Source organism: Abramis brama, assembly GCF_963993115.1.
Source record: "Abramis brama genome assembly, chromosome: 22".
Lineage (NCBI taxonomy): Eukaryota > Metazoa > Chordata > Actinopteri > Cypriniformes > Leuciscidae > Abramis > Abramis brama.
Window position 1 is genome coordinate 27,921,244 of NC_139984.1, and position 18,199 is coordinate 27,939,442.

Consider the following 18,199-nt stretch of genomic DNA (forward strand, 5'->3'; position numbering starts at 1 on the left):
TGATCCCCATCATATGGAAGGCATTGGGCACCAGAAACCGTTTGGTTACTAACATTTTTGGAAATATCTTCTTTTGTGTTCAAGTTTTTTTTTATTTTTTGGGTGAACTATCCCTTTAACGGAGGCTGTATTTAACATATTGACATAAATGGCATCACTATGTTTTTATTCTCTTTATTAAACCAAATATATATATATATATATTTCAGTCATGACACCTCAAAAAAATTCCAGACTATTTAAATGCTGCGCAAGCATCTCACTAGCTGCAGGATCAGCAGAAGATAATCATATATATAACATGAATGATTTAATTGCATAATAACTGCATCGCTGGTGTCATACACGTTCTAGACAACAGAAGGAATACATGTTGGAGAAGAGCATGAAAATGCATTAGAATTACAGACAGATAACAGAATCCTGATAGGGACCACAAGATGAGCGGCCTTAACTGTGGCAATGAAGCAGATCAATACATGTTAAGGATTAATGTGACACGTTCAGTAATTAGATGCAAATTTGTGACTATAACAGCCCAAAGCGAGTGCGTTTTTCACAAATAGGCTTGCTTGTAGTATGATGATGTTTGATATATTGTGCATTTGTGTGAATAAAATTAAGCAACACTGATGAATGCGTGTTATAACAGTTCAGACATTTTGCCTTTATTGTAAGTAGAACAGCACAAAAAAGACCACACTTTACATATTTAAAAAACGAAAAACAATTAAAAACACCCAGAACGCAGATATACAGTCCTTAAAAATTAATAAAAAGTGAATTTAATATTTATAAGAGTAATACTTGTAATAATGTATAAAAAGACAAATCATCGCTTTAGTAAGCAATCCAAAAATGTTCCTATCATGCCAATAAAACATGCATAAATAAAGCTTTCGCACACTCAAATACATATTAGAACAAACTTAATAAACCAAAATAAAGAGATCAGCCTAAACCCTGAATGTTCTTCTCGGAGAGAAGGGTCAAACTCTTTAAAATCCACAATGATACTAGATGCAGGCCGACAGAAACTGCGGTATCATAAAAAATAGAAGAGTCTTCCAGAACAAGAGCGAATCTCTATATATTTTTGCACTTTCTCTCTCGGCCTGCAAAATGCATCATCCATCCACGCTGTAGAGGGTTAAAAGTTTAAACAGCACCATAGTTTTTCCCCTGGATTCCTTGTTATACAACTTACACCATCAAACACAAATTTTGACCCATGAGTATGACACCAACCGACATGAAGATTAAATGTTCGTTATAGCCAAACATAATATACCAATTTACACCCATAGCACTTTATAATATACTAATATTCAGCCACTTAACAGTATATTCTTTGGCAGCCTCCGTGTGAAACCGTACGAGGATAAGGAGATAAAAGCCTAGATTTATGTGATTACGATAATGGCTTGAGTCAAACTAGACTTCCTCATCCAGCTATCATTAGACTTGATCATTAGATGAACACTAACCATCATCACAATATGTCTGTTAATAAGATCAACTGTCATGCAGCCCTTGTTATCTCTTAGAAGCATGGCTATGTTCGCAATAGCATACTAGAATACTTCATAATTAATAGTTCACTAGTATTTAATTCTGAATATAGCCTTATTTCTTTACTTTCTGGCAGCACATCCCACCCAAAATCTTTAAACTTTTCACATTCTACAATCATATCCACTCTATGAAAGTAGTTATTTTAGCCATGTTGTTTAAAACCCAATTTTGGGTCAAATATGGACAAACTCAAATGTTGGGTTAAAAATGTAATTTAAAAATGTAACCCAACAGCTGGATTTGTCCATATTTGACCCAAATTTGGGAATTTTTTAGAGACCTGTCAAAAATCGGTTCAACATTCTTGAAAGATTAGCGTTTTCAAAATACAATAATGATGGTAATATGACAGACTGATATGTATTCTGGCCAATTATATGACTTAAAACTGAACATTACACAATTAGTTCATGACCACTTTTGCTCACTGCAAAAAAAATGATTTTAGCCTTGTTTTCCAGTACAATATCTAAACATTCTTAAATCAAGATACATTTACTTGAGAAGCAATGCAATGCTTAAAACAAAAAGAAATATCTTCCAATGAGGTCACAAAAAAAAATCTTATTTTCCCTTTGAATTAAGATATTAGTTCTTGTTTTAAGCATAAATTCACTTAATTTTGATCAGAATACAAGACTCAATATCTTGAATCAAAATCATTTACTTGAGAAGCAAAATGACTAAAGAATGTTTAGACTGTTTGCAAAATTATGAAAGTCAATTTAACTGGTCAGATGTTGGTGAATATTGGCCATCAGTACAGGACAGTGATTGGACAAAACCAACAAAAAACTATTCTGAGATCAACAGGAAAGGCCAACAGGTGTTAAAAAGTCTGTTGATTAAGAAACATAATAATAATAAAAAAATGGTTGGGACTTTAACAACTTTGCTTAAAAGAAAGACAATATAAAATATAATTAATAGGCTATATGAAATTGTGGTTTCACACAAATAGCTGTAATACTGCACCAAACAGTGTAATAATGTATTGGGCCTGTGAGACCGACTGAGAGGTTGAGGGCAGGAACATCAGGCTGTCCCGATCGGCTGCTGAGATTGTTTTTAGATTGCGTCCCGGATGAACTTTGCACTCTTGGATTGATTGTGTGATCTATGTAGGTGGTCTGAACAAAGTTGCTTTTTTGGGATATGGGTCCTTGGAAAATGAGCTCTGGTAAATTGATTCTGGGCCAGAAAGGAATCCTGGTATATGTCCTTGAGGGCTGTATGTGGACTCTAGACTGAGTGATGGATTGTGGGACCTGTAGTCCATGTAGCTGAATTGTCGTTGGCATTTTCGAGCACTTAAAAGCTTTTCTTCTGCGGAGCGCTGAGTTTTCTCATTCCTCTTATCCTGCCGAGGAGCTCACGCACGAAGACCTGGTGTAAAGAGAAAGAGACAGACGTAGTAAAATTCTTCAAGTCTCGTCTACTCATGTTTCCGCATCATTCATTCGCTGTGTAAAGCTTGTGGCTGTAGGTCAGCAACAATGCTGCGAGGTCTTTGATTCACAAACTATGTGCTTGGGTTTGATGCACAATACACACACTCAAACAAGCACGCATGATAGTTTAAGCATCTGTGATTAGATAAGAGGATTGTAAGAGTGTGTGTACAGATGCTTTTTTTCCCTAATATAAACACCTATGGCTTGATGAGGACACTTCTGTGTGTCTGTGTTTTGTAATTTTACATTTATATAACTTTATTTTATATTGCACACACACGGGTGTAAACATGGGTGTTTATATTGGATTAAAAGCATCTGTATCTGTGTTTGTTGGTCAGTGGGTTATTGTGTCTGCTGTCTTATGCATTGTGATTTTCATAATGCTGGATGGATTCTTTGAGCACACACATGTTTTCAGGTCAGTGCACACTCATATGAAATCCACTAGCATGTCCTAAAGCACTGTGTGTGTGTGTGTGTGTGTGTGTGTGGTACAGCATGAAAGACAACATACAGATGTTAGCAAGTCTCAGTTTGTGTGGAATTTGTGGCTCCGTTTCAAACACTTACTGACTACAGGCAGCAGCCTTTTAAGGTAGCATTTTGATTAAGATGCCGCCTTAGAAGTTACTGACTATGTTTATGCGTGTGTGCGTGTGCATGTGCGTGTGTGTATATATATATATATGCAAAAGCCTCTTAGTGCCATTTTACATTTTCTTCTAGAATGATCATTTTTATCAAGCTTGTATATTTAAGTTCTGTTATTTCACTTAAATGGCAATGAAAATTACCTATTAATTGTCATTTAAGTGAAATTACTGAACTTAAATATACGAGCTTGATAAAAATGATCATTCTAGAAGAAAATTTCAGATGGCACTTAGAGGCTTTTGCATCTGAACTCTTCATATATAAATATACATAAAGGCTTTGCTTTGTGAGTGCACGTAAAATACTCCTTAAAATGCTGTCTACGTAGGCAGCTCACTACGTTTTGGAACAGAGCTGTAGGTTGGTGGCCTATATTTTATGTTATGACTTACATCAGTGGGCTTGAAGCAGTCTGTCAGTGATTCCTGAGGGACAAAAAGAAAAAAAAAGGAAGATATCATCCAACTGAGACACACACAAACAACTTCAGAACCCTAAACATTTACAGACACATACGTACACAACGTGAATTTTTGGCTTGGGCATATGCCGTTTTTGTGTTACTGTGGCAGTAAAAACCCTCAAGGAGGTGCTAGAGTTTATTTTAATGTCTCTATCAATAAAGCAGATGTTATTATTCAGATAGTATAAAAACACTTTAAAGAGGACCTTGTTTAGTGTGTGATGTTGCTGTTTGACATTGAAAAAGGTCTGCAAAGTTACAAAGCACAAAGTCACTCTGGCAGGAGTTATTCTGTATATCAGTAACTGTTTCTGAACTCCCTGAACTGACTCGAGTCTTGAGTTTTCTTCCGAGAACGAACACGCCACAATATTCCTCATTTAAATAATTCCCGCTCAAGGCACACGCAAAATAAAGGGGACGAGGCCTGGTTGAGTTAGTAGTGAGGTGAAACTCGTGGTTATGGTAAGGGGCGGGACATTTCCCAAACACACTTGACCAATCATAACACACCGGTCCAGCCGACCAATCAGAGCACATTGCGCTTTACGGAAAGAGGGGCTTCATAGAGACAGGAACTAAATAGGGGTGTGTTTCCAGAAGCCAACTATAGTCGCAAATTCCGTCGTTACCAATAGAGTTCAACAGTACTTGCGATCATAGTTTGCCAACGATGCTTTTGGGAAACGCACCCCAGACCGTTACTGACAGACTGGAAGAGAGGTGCTGCAACAATGCAAAATATGTGAAATTGATATATATTTTTTTTATATTATAATATAACACATTTTTGAACCCTAGTAGAGCCCCAAAACAAAATCAAGACTTTGTAAAAGGGATAATACAGCCTCGAGAACTGATTTTAACTAATTACTCAGCAAGATTCTCTTAACGCTGCTTTCAGCAGTGCTAAGAATGCGGAATGAACATTGCATTATGAATTGCATTCTGATAAATTTCAGAACATCATGAAACCAAGCATAGCTAAAAGTGTTTGCATTCATGTACAATGTTTTGGCATTAAACTCTAAACTCAGTGTTTAAGGGGCTGTTTACACCTTTTACAACCAAAATCGGAAAACTTATGCATTTTGACCGTTCAGTGACGCGCCAACGCTGTTTTGGTGGCCTGAAAACGCTAACTTTTGAAAACTACCTTCAAAGTTTTTGAAAACGATACCGTTATCGTCTCCATGTAAACTACAAAAAATAAAAAATAAACGACTGGCCTGGCAGTATAATACAGTGTTTTTAGGCGTTTTCGCGGATCCGTGTGGACTGGGATCATTTTGATAATGTTGTCGTCTGAACATGAAAAATCCGAAGGAAAAAACGTTGTCGTGTAAATGTACCCTAACAGAAAAATGCATTATTTTCTAAACACACGCTCACACAGGAGTTTACCTGTAGTTTTACAGCTCTCTCATCTTCACTGTTCACCTCCAGGAGATCATCAATGTCAATCTCCACCTCTGGCATTTCCTCTTCCTGTACAAACAGAGATCACACATAGTAAGTGAGTGGCAGCACATAAAAAAAAAAAAAAAAAAAAAAAAAAAAAAAATTATATATATATATATATATATATTCCCAAATAAAATCTCTTTTGTGTCCGAGTTTTTAAAGAATCATCTGCAAACATCTGATACTTAAATGAAACCACCAAGAGACCTCCAAGTAATTGATTTTCCTTCTTTAGTGCAGAAATTCTTACAGATTGGATAGATGTGGTCTAGATCAAATCAGCAGCCAAGAAATTGTGAATTATATGTTCATCAGGGCTATTTAGGGAGCGAGAACATCAGGAAACACTCCAGTCACAAGCTGAGGTTAATCTGAAGGCTGTGCCACTGTGATGACAGACAGAGACACACAGGCACGATGAGATGAGGTCTATAAATACACTCCCCTGTTTAAAGGTGAGAGGAAGAGAGGGGACTATTTTCCATGTGGTAATCGCTTGGCTCGTTTGGCAAATGAGAGAGATAGAATAATATACACCATCAATATGAAGCACATATGTCATTATTGTCTGTGAGTGCCAGTTTGTCAGAGTGTTACAGCCAATTCTGCATTTGCTTGACAGATCCAAGGACAAATCCAGGATTTACTTCCCAGATTTACTCTACTTCATCAAATGTGCATGAATGGTTTTTCACAAGATGTAGGATTTTGTTCAAAGTTTTTTCATATATGTTAGTACAATGGCATTGATTTATTTTCAATTAAAAATTCACACAAAAAGCATTACACCAATACATTATTTTACAGTATTTTTAAAAATGTTTATATATATATATATATATATATATATATATATATATATATATATATATATATATATATATATATATATATATATATATATATATATATATATATATATATATATAAAGTAAGAACAAAAATTTAGGTGCAGCAGTTCAATTACACGTTAACACAAATATCTAATCAGCCAATCACATGGCAGCAACTCAAGGCATTTACGCATGTTGACATGATCAAGACGATCTGCTGAAGTTCAAGCTGAGCATCAGAACGAGGAAGAAAGGGGATTTAAGTGACTGAATGGGGCATGATTGTTGGTGCCAGACGGGCTGGTCTGAATATTTCAAAGGTCAGAGGAGAATGATCAGACTGGTTCAGCTGATAGAAAGGCAACAGTAACTCAAATAAGGTTCATTACAACCGAGGTGCAGTAGAGCATCTCTGAACACACAACGCATCAAACCTTGAAGAAGACGAGCTCCAGCAGCAGAAGACACACACCGGTGACACTGTCAGATGAGAACAGAAACTGAGGCTATAATTCACACGGCTCAACAAAACTGGACAATAGAAGATTGGAAGAACGTTGTCTGTTCTGATGAGTCTCCATTTCTGCTTCAGCGTTCAGATGGTCGGTCAGAATTCGACGTAAACAACATGAAAGCATGAATCCATCCTGCCTTGTATCAGCGCTTCAGGCTGCTGGTGGTGTAATGATGGTGGGATATTTTCTTGCACACTTTTGGTCTCTTTGTGCCAATTTATCATCAATATTGTTGCAATATTGAGTATTGTTGCTGATCATGTCCATCCCTTTATGATCACAGTATCTTCTTCTGATGGATACTTCCAGCAGGATAACACACCATATCATAAAGCTCAAATCATCTCAAACTGGTTTCTTGATCATGACAGTGAGTTCGCTAAACTCAAACCTCCACAGTCTCCAGATCTCAATCCAATAGAGCAGATTTGGGATGTGGAGGAGCGGGAGAATCGCATTATAGATGTGCAGCTGATAAATCTGTCAGTATGAACCAAAATCTCTGAGGAATGTTCCCAGCACCTTGTTGAATCTGTGCCACGAAGAATTAAGGCCGTTCTGAAGGCAATCCAGTACTAGCAAGATGTACCGAATAAAGCGGCCGGAGAGTGAATATAGGAGAGTGAAAGAGAAACTGGTTTAGCAAGAAGCAGGTCAAAATGATTAGTGCTGGTCTGCAGAGTTAATAAGGATGAGTCTCGCTCTCTCTCTCTCTCTGTGTGTGTGTGTGTGTGTGTGTGTGTGTGTGTGTGTGTGTGTGTGTGTGTGTGTGTGTGTGTGTGTGTGTGTGTGTGTGTGTGTGAAAGTGTTGGTGGTTGAAAGGAAAATTCACTCTATGGTTCATACTGTGAGGAAAACAATCTGACAATGATGCTTTTAGACGTGTTTGTATACATTTTAAAGTGAGATTTCATTACAAGTGAGATAATATTACAATTTTTTTTTCCCCCTCTAGAGTTTCTAAAGAGATCTCAATATTATCAAATGTTCTTAGTGGTTCTAAGATATACATAAAGATGAATATTGTGAGTTCATGTAAATCTACAATGGGGTGACATTTTCAGAAAGATTATGGCACACTTTTACATTTAAAGACAAATACAAATCAATATATTAACACTATAAATCTTCAAAAACAGATACACTCTCATATGCGCAACAAATTAAGATTTTGACAAATCATTCTTTTAGAACGACATCATGGCTTCTTATTAGAGCTGTTTGTTAAAATAATGATCCAATCAGTTGCTGTCAGATGAGCGAATACATCATGTGTTTATTTTAGACCTTTTTTTTGTGTGTGTGTCTGTGTCTGTGTGTTCACATGTTCACTCCTGAGTGTCCTAGTCGGGAAAATGGCAAAAAAAAAGATAATGCCAGCTACAAAGACTAAATCAGATAAAGCTAAACCATCAGCAGATCAGTCAAGCTAGCCGCCAAGACATGGCCAATCAATCACAGACTGATCCGACATCAATCAAGATAACCTGACACAGATGCAATCAGCCACCTCAAACAATCATTTCAGTAGCTATATTTCACACCGGTTCACCAAGTCAGTAAGAAACCACTTTGCAACCACCCAGACAATCCTAGCAACATGCTAAAACCACATTTTCTTAAGATCTATCTATCTATCTATCTATCTATCTATCTATCTATCTATCTATCTATCTATCTATCTATCTATCGCAGTTGTTTTATAAAGACTTCTTGTCATTTTTTTTATTGTTTTGAGCCATCATTAATGGCCACTACAGTATAAAGCATTTTTCATTCCAGCTGTTCAAATGTGCTTGTATATAATGTATGTGTATTGTGAATGAAAAGCCCTGCAGGTGGATTGTGGGTACTGAACGTGTGTGCTGAGCTGCAGAACCAGCACAGACACCTTCACTTGACCTATTTGTTCACGGTGCCTGAAAGCGCAGTCGACTGGTGTCTCATCTGCAAACACAAAGCAGAGGGACGCAATCGCTCTCCCTCTCAGAGCAGACATGTCAGACCACTGAGGATTTCAAACAGGCGTTAGTGTGAGAGAGGGCTTGCAGGAAAGTGCGAAATGTACACACAAACGCCGGCAGCAATGCTCAGAAATCACACACAAACTCCCACACACACATAACACCATTTGCATACCAACATAAACAAGCAGATTGTACTGTACTGCGCACATATGTGCTCATAAAACACCATGCGCATGCATATTCTGTGTGTCACAGATGATTTATGATCGGGCTCCTTCAGTTGGCAGAATAAAGATGATAAAATTGCTCTCTACAAGGCAGGAGTGACATGAACCCATTTTTTGAGGGAGCATCAGCTGCATTTGTGGTTTTATTAGTGTCACTGGTTAAGAAAAAACATGACTGAACACACACACACAAAAAAAAACCCAATTCATTATACACAAATAAAATATGTTTCTCTAGTCATACAATTGATTAGGACCCGAGTTCAAACTTTGATGTAATATGTTGTTTTTAAATAAACTTAGCAAAATTGTAACTAAACTTGCATCATGCATTTTTATCAAAAAGTCAAATGCTTAGAATTACGATTTTTTTAAATGTTTTTAAAAAAAACATTCAAATATCCTCACAAAGGCTGCATTTATTTGACCGCAAATGCTGTAAAAACAGTAATATTGTGGAATATTATTACGATTTAAAAATACAGTTTTTCTATTTGAATGCATTTTAAAATGTAACTTTTTTTATGTGATCAAAGCTGAATTTTCAGCATAATTACTCCAGTCTTCAGTGTCACATGACCCTTCAGCATATTAGAATGATCTCTGATGGATCATATGACACTAAAGATTGGAGTAATGATATAAATATACTCACTCTTAAGCATTTGCCAATTTAAATCCAAACAACAACTTTTTTGGCCGGGCAGAGTATATATAATATAATATAATATAATATAATATGATATAATATAATATAATATAATATAATATAATATAATATAATATAATATAATATAATATAATATAATATATAAAGATAAACTTTTTTTATTTTATTTTTTTACATACAATAATTATGCTTCTTAATGATCAACATTACAAAAAAATCTTTTGGAATTTGCATTTAAAATAATTTTGTTTCAAAAAAGGTATGATGCTTCTGCTACAAGGTCAGATGGAGATTAAAATACAATATAAACAAATGCAGACAGGATCGTCTCTAATACAAAACACAAACACGCTGAATCAATACAAACAGTCGAAGTGAAATGCAATGCAGTGGCCATGATATCAGACAGATAGACAGAGCCCTGAGGCGTTGAGCATCAAAGACGAACCCCTTCCCCCTCGCTGAAGAGAAAGACAGCAGAGAGGGGGGTTGTGGGTATCTTTTGCAGACAGGGGCATATTAGCAGAACCCCACTGGGCTGAATGCAGAGGACATATCTCGCTGCTTCTTATGCGGTGTTGTGTGTCAGTACAGAGAGAGGGTTTTGCAGCCATTCTCAAAAAAACGTCTCTATGACTCAGTACTGATATAATTAACAGGAGACTGAATTTAGTCACAATATTTTGATAGATTGCAAAAAAAATTGATGTCATATTATATAAGAAAAAAATAAATAAATCTAATTCCACTTAAATTTTGCTTTTATCATGATTAAAATGTAATGCTTTAACTGTATGTATTTTTTTTGTAACATTCAACACCTAAACAGAATGTAACAGGGTCTGCACAAAACCGGTTTTGAACAATAAAATGTTATGGGCTAACAATTTTTTCCCCCCGTTATAATGCGATTCATTGTGAAAGTGATTCCAACAGTATAATTTATAGTGCCGGCCCGTTATCATTATATTTGTGGTATGGACTCTGCTATTCTTTTACATTTAGATTTTTTTTTTTTAAAGCGACATCATTATAGTTATCGTCTTTATGGGCCTCAAGTTTAAAAACCAGCCATAAAAAAATAAATTGAGCACTAATCTTAATATTTTGGATTAGTGTTTAGTACAGCAGTGTTACTGAATGAGCTTTCACATCCTATCACAGCACTATTTATCCTTGATTCTCACACAGAGAATCTGCATGCTTGCAAACTGCTGCCCTGTGCCTGAAATAGACCGAATCCTCTGCAGAAAACAGCTTAGGCAGCGGTTTGTGACCGTCATTGATTTGAGGACTCAGTTAGACAGAGGACTCCATCATTAGCTCGCATGTAGACCACCTCATCTCTGTGTTCAATACGCTAATGAACTCCAGATGGACCTGTTTTACTAAAGCAAAGCCCATCAAAGAGCTCTGATACACATGTACATGCAAATTGCAACGAGAAACGTCCTACATTTGTTCTTTGTAAGCCTTGTAAGCACAGCTGAGGTGCTGAGAATGCAGAGATCATATGAACACACACTTTTAGTGTTTCTCAGAGGGTTGTTAGTGTGTGCATGAGATGACATGCTGTTTTACTCGAGGCATGAAATTGATTCAATTCCAAGACCAAAATTGCCTTATTTTTCTTTGTTTTACCGTCCATTAAACGGATCCAATTCTAATTCTATTGTGTTCTTCCTTACTGCTTTTCCATTACTTTCCTCTCATCTTCCGTTCTAATTTCTGTTCTAATTCCTTTTCCCCAATCCTCTTCTCCCAGAAGTCACAGAAATTAACCTCCAAATATCCTAATAACGTTCCACCATTTTTTTCTTGCTCATCCTTTTTCTCGCTTTCGCTCTGTTGGATACATTCACTCACTGTATGACCACCAAGTTCATCTAATCCACGCTGTGCTGTCACTCATTCTGATCAGTTGGGGTCAAAGATCAGCTCTGTGACTGAAAGCCTGTGATGTCAGTCAAGTGATGCTTTAAAGTGTGAGATCTGACGCTGCGCCAAGCTCAAATATTAGATCTATGCATTGCAAGCACTGTAAATGCTTAAAGCATTCTTGGATTGCACTCAATGGGGTGATAGAGCAGCCTTCAAATGGGTGCACTATTAAACTAAATGTTATTGTTCAGGTAGTTAGCTATAAACTAAGTTTGCTATTAAAGTAGAACAATGACTCTAGAAGGTAGTTTTCACCAAAACATGCAGTTCCTCTCGCAGCCGAAAGGATGCATGATGAAATTTTCATTGCATCATGAATTGTATTTTGGCATATTTGGGAATGCAACCATGGTTCGAATTACGTGGGAGCCAGTGGGAGCTGAGCTCCCATAGAGAGAGGATGAGCTCCCATGAAAGCAGTAAAATCATACACCTGTGGGGGTCTCTAAAAATCATCAGCACCATTATTTTAAATTACAAATAAAGCACTTTTTCCTTCAGACTACTGTAGCATGACTTAAAAGATAGGACAAGATGCCAAACACATGGATCTCGCGGGATCTCGGATCGTCATCACACTACGGTACATCCTTATGCTTAAATCAAGTGATAAAAGTGCCGCTGCGATCATTGGCGCGGATACTGTGTTTGTTTGTGGCTCGCGCACAGTCTTCACTCGGGCGCGCTTCAATCCGTTGTGGAGACTCTCTATTCGTTCCAGTAAAATTACAAAACAAAATGCACACAAACGTGCATAAAAAACTTATATGAGTGCGGATTCGAACCCAGAACCTCCAACATGTTTGGCAAATGTTCTACCACCACTTAACCACTTAAGTATACGGTCGAATCTGTCGGGTCTATCTATTTACTCACGTGAAAATTCTCATAACTACCAGCATATATTAGACCTCATTAAACGACAAATTAAATCTTAAAGGAGCTGTATGTAAGATTGTGGCCAAAACTGGTACTGCAATTACTTTCAAATGACTGTAGAGCGGTGTATCCCCTCCCCCTCCCCCCTGACTCGAGGTTGCCAGATAAGCTGCAGGATCCAGCAGGAATGTAGGCTGCTACGCAGCTGTAACTAGAGCAGAGCTGGCAACCCGGATGCCGAAACACTACTGACTTTGTGATTGGTAGATAGGTGGAGGGTGGGGATTCAGGCCAAAACACAAAATGACAACATCAACATCAGTTGAGGGCTGCAAGTCCACTTTTTTAATGACAATATCCTGGCCGGACTACTGTTGTCAGTGATATAAGTATTTGAAATGAACATGATTTCTTAATGTCTAGTGACATATCAGGGCCATTTTATGATTAATTGAAATACATTTCTTACATACAGCTCCTTTAATGTACTATTTAAATTGAATTGTGTTACCAACGCTTTTTTATTAAATTTGTATTATATTTACAAATTTTTATATTTTCATATTACATTATTAAGCTACCGCGCCTGCTCATAGGCTACTTTTTTTTTCTTCTTTTTTTAAAGAGACCCCCACTAGATGAAATCATAATTCGAACCCTGAATGCAACGATGCATGCAATCAAGTCTGCATTGCTAGAAGCAACTGCAAAAAACATGTGAATTCATGTACTAGAGGATCAGTTTCAGGCCTCAGGGCTTTGGTTGAATTCTGTCAAACTTCTCTAGATATAGAAAACCTTCACTGTCAGCAAGTAATCCCATGCTGACCTACTCTTCCTTAAGTAGGTCTATAACAGGTCATCACCTTACACTAACCCTAACGGCCATATTGTACAATGGAGATGTTGTTAGTGAGTTGCACGCAAATCCAATCAGCTAAACCTGTTGCTAAACACTTTCCCTTAACTCATTTAGCTGTGTGAGAGAGACATATTTAAATAATATCAAACAAGCAAGCATGCAAATATCAAAATGGCTCACTCTTACTCTTTTAATAAAGCTCCAAGTACACTGCTGAAGATTATTTCTCACAGTGTTTATTAGTGCAGCTGACATGCGCTATAGTCTAATTCAGAATGCTTTTGTTTAGTCTTTTGCCTTTCATTGCAACCTGCTATTAATGGGTGGCCAGACATTGAGCTGTGAATGGTTATTGACTATGTGTGACTTCCTTCTCGTTTATAGTGCAAATGTGACAGGTCATTAAAGTACACCTGAGTAAACACATCTTTATTAGCTCACATCCTTAACCTAATTAGTTGCTTTATCTTGTAAACAGCATCATATTTGATGTTATGATTAACACCACAAATAAAATGCTTTTTTTTGGCACAAATGGTAACTCACTGCTGCCATAAGATGTTCGACTCTAAAGACCCACAAGATGCTGCTGGGATTGTGTGTAAAGTCTAGAGAGACCATGTCAAAGGTTAATTTACCATATGTGCATGTCTGCTTACTTTGAGGAAGATACATGCAAAAAACAACAACACAGCATTACATTAATCCTATAATCACTTCCCTTAAACCAACTTCCCCCAGACCAAAACTCAATACACGTTTTATATATTAAAATAGAAACCTAATAAATACAGAAATGTAACTGTTTTTAATCTAAAACATTTCATTCAAATATAAAAAGTATTTAACACTATTTTTGTATTTGACGATGTTAAGATTAACACATTTTTGAATGAAAGGGTGAATACCTCTGAACATGTTAAACAGATATATTATTTAATTCTAATTAGTGCAGTCAAATCGATCAATCGCATCTAACATAAAAGTTGGTTTATATGTGTGTATATATGCATACATTTATATCCAAAAGGTAAATTAATATAAAATACAGTAAAAAAACTACATTTATACATACATACATACACAAACTTTTATGTTAGATGTGATTAATCACGATTAATCGATTTGAGACCACTAATTAGAATGATTAAAACTGAATGAATCCAAAATATATATAATTTGTATAAGAGCTTTTCTCAGGTTTGTGTCCTATTTTTCTCAACTACTCAAGAATCTGTGCTCCTGTAAATATCAATTCCCTTATTTTTACTCAGAGTTTGGAAAACTCACAGAATCCAGCTTTTGTCAACGTTATTCTGCCTCACAAGTCAAACTAGCGGTTTCTCTCTTTCTTGTCTCTCTAAGGCCAACACAGCATCAGCAGAAAAAAAGCAAGCTGCCGCAGAACAGAAACACCGAGGGAGACAGATAGAGAGAACAAAAGAGGATAAGAGCAATAAGACACCTCACAGAGGTCAGCAGAATGACATTTTGTCATCTTGAAATGAAGACCGATGCTAAAGGATGCCACGCTTTAAAGATTCCTAGCTGTATAGTGCCATGCATTACATTGCTGCTTTAAAGAAGACAAATATAGGTCACACAAAGACAAACACAATTTATCAACGTATAAACCCAAGGGGGTGGTGAACTGTAGCTTTGAGATTAAAAATCTTGCTTTGTGACCTTTCAGGTCAGAACCCCACAAGAGCAGATTCACATTCACTGTACCCTTTATCAAGACATTTAACCTCAAGTTACTCCAAGAAGACTGAACCAGTAATACTGTAAAACAAAAGCTGAAAATAACCAATCTTTTTGCCTAGCTGATAAGTGATATGTTGGTATAAATATCCATACTGCTGTTGTGTTTCTAAAAGATAGCATTCACACAAAAGAGTAAAAATGCAAAATGTAAATTATTATAAAATACAGTAAAAAAAAATAACTGTAAACAGTAAAAAGGTCAAATTACTTGACTGTACTGTAAGATGCTTTGCATAAATGCTAATCAAAATCAATACAATTATATTATTCAATATATAAAAATTAATTTATGTTACTATTTAGGCTACATTTATTTAATTTACTGTTTAATTTACTATTAAAATCTGAATTACAACATATTTTTTTAGAAAGAAATAATACAAAAAACAAAATCTAATTATCAAAATGAAACTATATATGTAACGTTACAATAAACTAAACTAAAATATCATTACATAAAATTCTAATTATCAATAATTAGGCTATCTAAATTAAAGTCGAGCTCTTTTTATGAAGTTCCGGTTCTGGTGCAGTCTTACCTCACAGTCGTAAAGTTCGCTCAGCTGTTCAATGATCCATTCCTCCAGGATGAGTCTCTTCCTCAGCTCCTTTCTGTCGTACTTCACCGTCACTTTGCCCTGCTTTTTCTGCACCGGGTCATCGCGTGGCATCGGTCCGGAACCGGCGCAACCCACGCCAGCCACGCCGGGCTGGAAGAACACCCTGGCCGCGGCCGGGGGAAGCTGTGCGCTCGTCTCAGCGGTGGCGGTGGACATAGCGTCGGTGATGGTGGCGATGAGGAGGAGGATGATGATGGTGGTGTCTGAGGAGTGTATGTTGCAGGACACAGTTTCTCACACCTGCTATTTAAAGCGCAGCGCGAGCATTTAAAGGACACCCGGTGCGTGGGAGGGGAATGGCTAGCCAATGTGCGCGTTCGCGTTAACGCTGTGAGTGCCAGAACGCGCACAGTATTGGTGAAACGGGAATCCCTCTGCGCTGGTTGGACAGTATCAGATGGATAGTTTGACAGCTACCATGGTATTAAATTATTAGCATATTCATAGAGGCTACCATGTACAATGTAGCCTATGTATGTATGTAGCCTATGTATTCGTCTATCTATCTATCTATCTATCTATCTATCTATCTATCTATCTATCTATCTATCTATCTATCTATCTATCTGTCCATATACATCCATCCATCCATCCACAACAATATACAATGCAATACATAATAAAAGCAATACAGAATACAATACAGTAAAATAGCGTACAGTATAAAATGTAATATGCGGTACACAGATTTCTTTTTGGATGGAAATTGCATTTACACTCATTCTTTAAAAAAGTTTGATACTGGTTTGATATTTTACTTCATAATGATACATGATATAATGATACATATATGGAGACCATTGTACTTTGATACAATATATGCAATACTAAAAATTATACTGCAGAATACAATACACGTACACAGGTGGAGTATAAGTAAAACAAAGGAAAACAGGTCAAAACAGGTCAAACATGTCACTATCTGGGACACACACACACACACAGGATTCTTGCTAAACTGGTCCTCGTTGACATAAATCAAATGCATATTGTCACCTAACTCAGAGAAAGAGTTGCCTGTGTTATCTTTCTTTTATGTTGATCCAGATGTTTGTACTATGTTAGATGGGAGCTGAGGTGGGATAGAGAGCACAGAGAGGAGAGAAAGTGATCAGGGTTTATGTAACGTAATGAAACTCTCACTAATGAGATGGCCCAATCCCAAAACAGCAGTGCTGCTCTAGAAAGAGAACAAGAGAGACTGAGGGAGAGATTTAGTACCACCATGTTCTCATTTATCTACTTTATAATGCTTCCTAATAATCAAGTGGGATGCATGTTGTGTGTGAGCTGCCAGGATGATGGATTGGTAGACAAAATGCATGGTGTGTGTGTGTATGTGGATTAGAGGTTATGTGGGGATATTCAATATTAAATCATCCAATCCAAAAATACACGGCTTATTGTGCTGTTTTTGTACGTTCTGCATTAAGCTGATCAGAACAATTCTTAGAAGTAGTTTTTTTCTGACATTTTATGCATTTGTTTGTGTAATAGAGAGATGTCAAATGATGTCACGCCCAAAAATAACAACTGGCTCAGCGCAAAAATTCACACACACACACACACACACACACACACACACACACACACACACACACACACACACACACACACACAGAGAGATCATGGTGCACTATGCAGTCATTGACTTATATTTTTATTATACTGAGATATATATTAATAACCCTAAACCTAAACCTATAATTCTCACAGAAGCCGTTTTTTAAACAGTCATGTTCAGATCATGGAGGCCCAGATGGGACATATACCCTTTACATAGTTGTGAAAATGTACTGTAAATTGGTGCCACCTTCTGGATATGTCATAATATTACATGGAAAACACAACTCTTGTAACATTAAAAATTTAGGTCGTTCAAGGCTACAGTAGACTACTAAAAAGGCCAGTAAGCACAGTGAATTGAGCAATGAATGCAAGAATAAAATCCTAAATTAAAATGTGGCTATCTCCCATGGTGTTACGCAGTATTTACAAATTAAAGAGCCCATACAACAAGACTTTTATATCTCACATTTCCCAAAGCTTTGGTGTCTAAGGAGAGCAGAATTTGATTTACCAACAAATAACATAAAGGTACAATATCCCTAGATGGCAACTCATTCACGTAAGTGCATGCTAAGTGTGTTAATTAAAAATATTTAATGTATTTGTAGATTCAAATGTTTTTATTAAAATAGCCTTAGTCATAATACTTATTATAATAAATAAATAACAATTATAATATAATAAATATAAACGATGGAATAATTAGAAAATATGAAAACATTATAATTAAAGCATT

At 36.5% G+C, this 18,199-nt stretch overlaps 1 protein-coding gene across 3 annotated transcripts; it reads right to left on the reverse strand.

Annotated features, from left to right (window-relative positions):
• Positions 1-637: 637 nt before the first annotated feature.
• On the reverse strand, positions 638-16,263 carry ppp1r14c (protein phosphatase 1, regulatory (inhibitor) subunit 14C). Of its 3 annotated transcripts, none has more exons than XR_014604066.1 (5): positions 15,814-16,169; positions 5,554-5,637; positions 4,079-4,111; positions 1,926-2,961; positions 638-1,763 (listed from the first exon to the last, which is right to left on the reverse strand). XR_014604066.1 is itself a non-coding variant. In XM_084098242.1 (4 exons), exons 1-4 carry the CDS (start codon positions 16,048-16,050, stop codon positions 2,887-2,889), a joined length of 429 nt encoding a protein of 142 aa, XP_083954368.1. In that variant the 5' UTR covers positions 16,051-16,263; the 3' UTR covers positions 638-2,886. The 3 variants fall into 3 exon arrangements, 1 of the variants encoding a protein (XP_083954368.1); XR_014604067.1 differs by having other exon boundaries at positions 1,856-2,961; XM_084098242.1 differs by having other exon boundaries at positions 638-2,961; positions 15,814-16,263.
• Between the last annotated feature and the right edge of the window lie 1,936 nt (positions 16,264-18,199).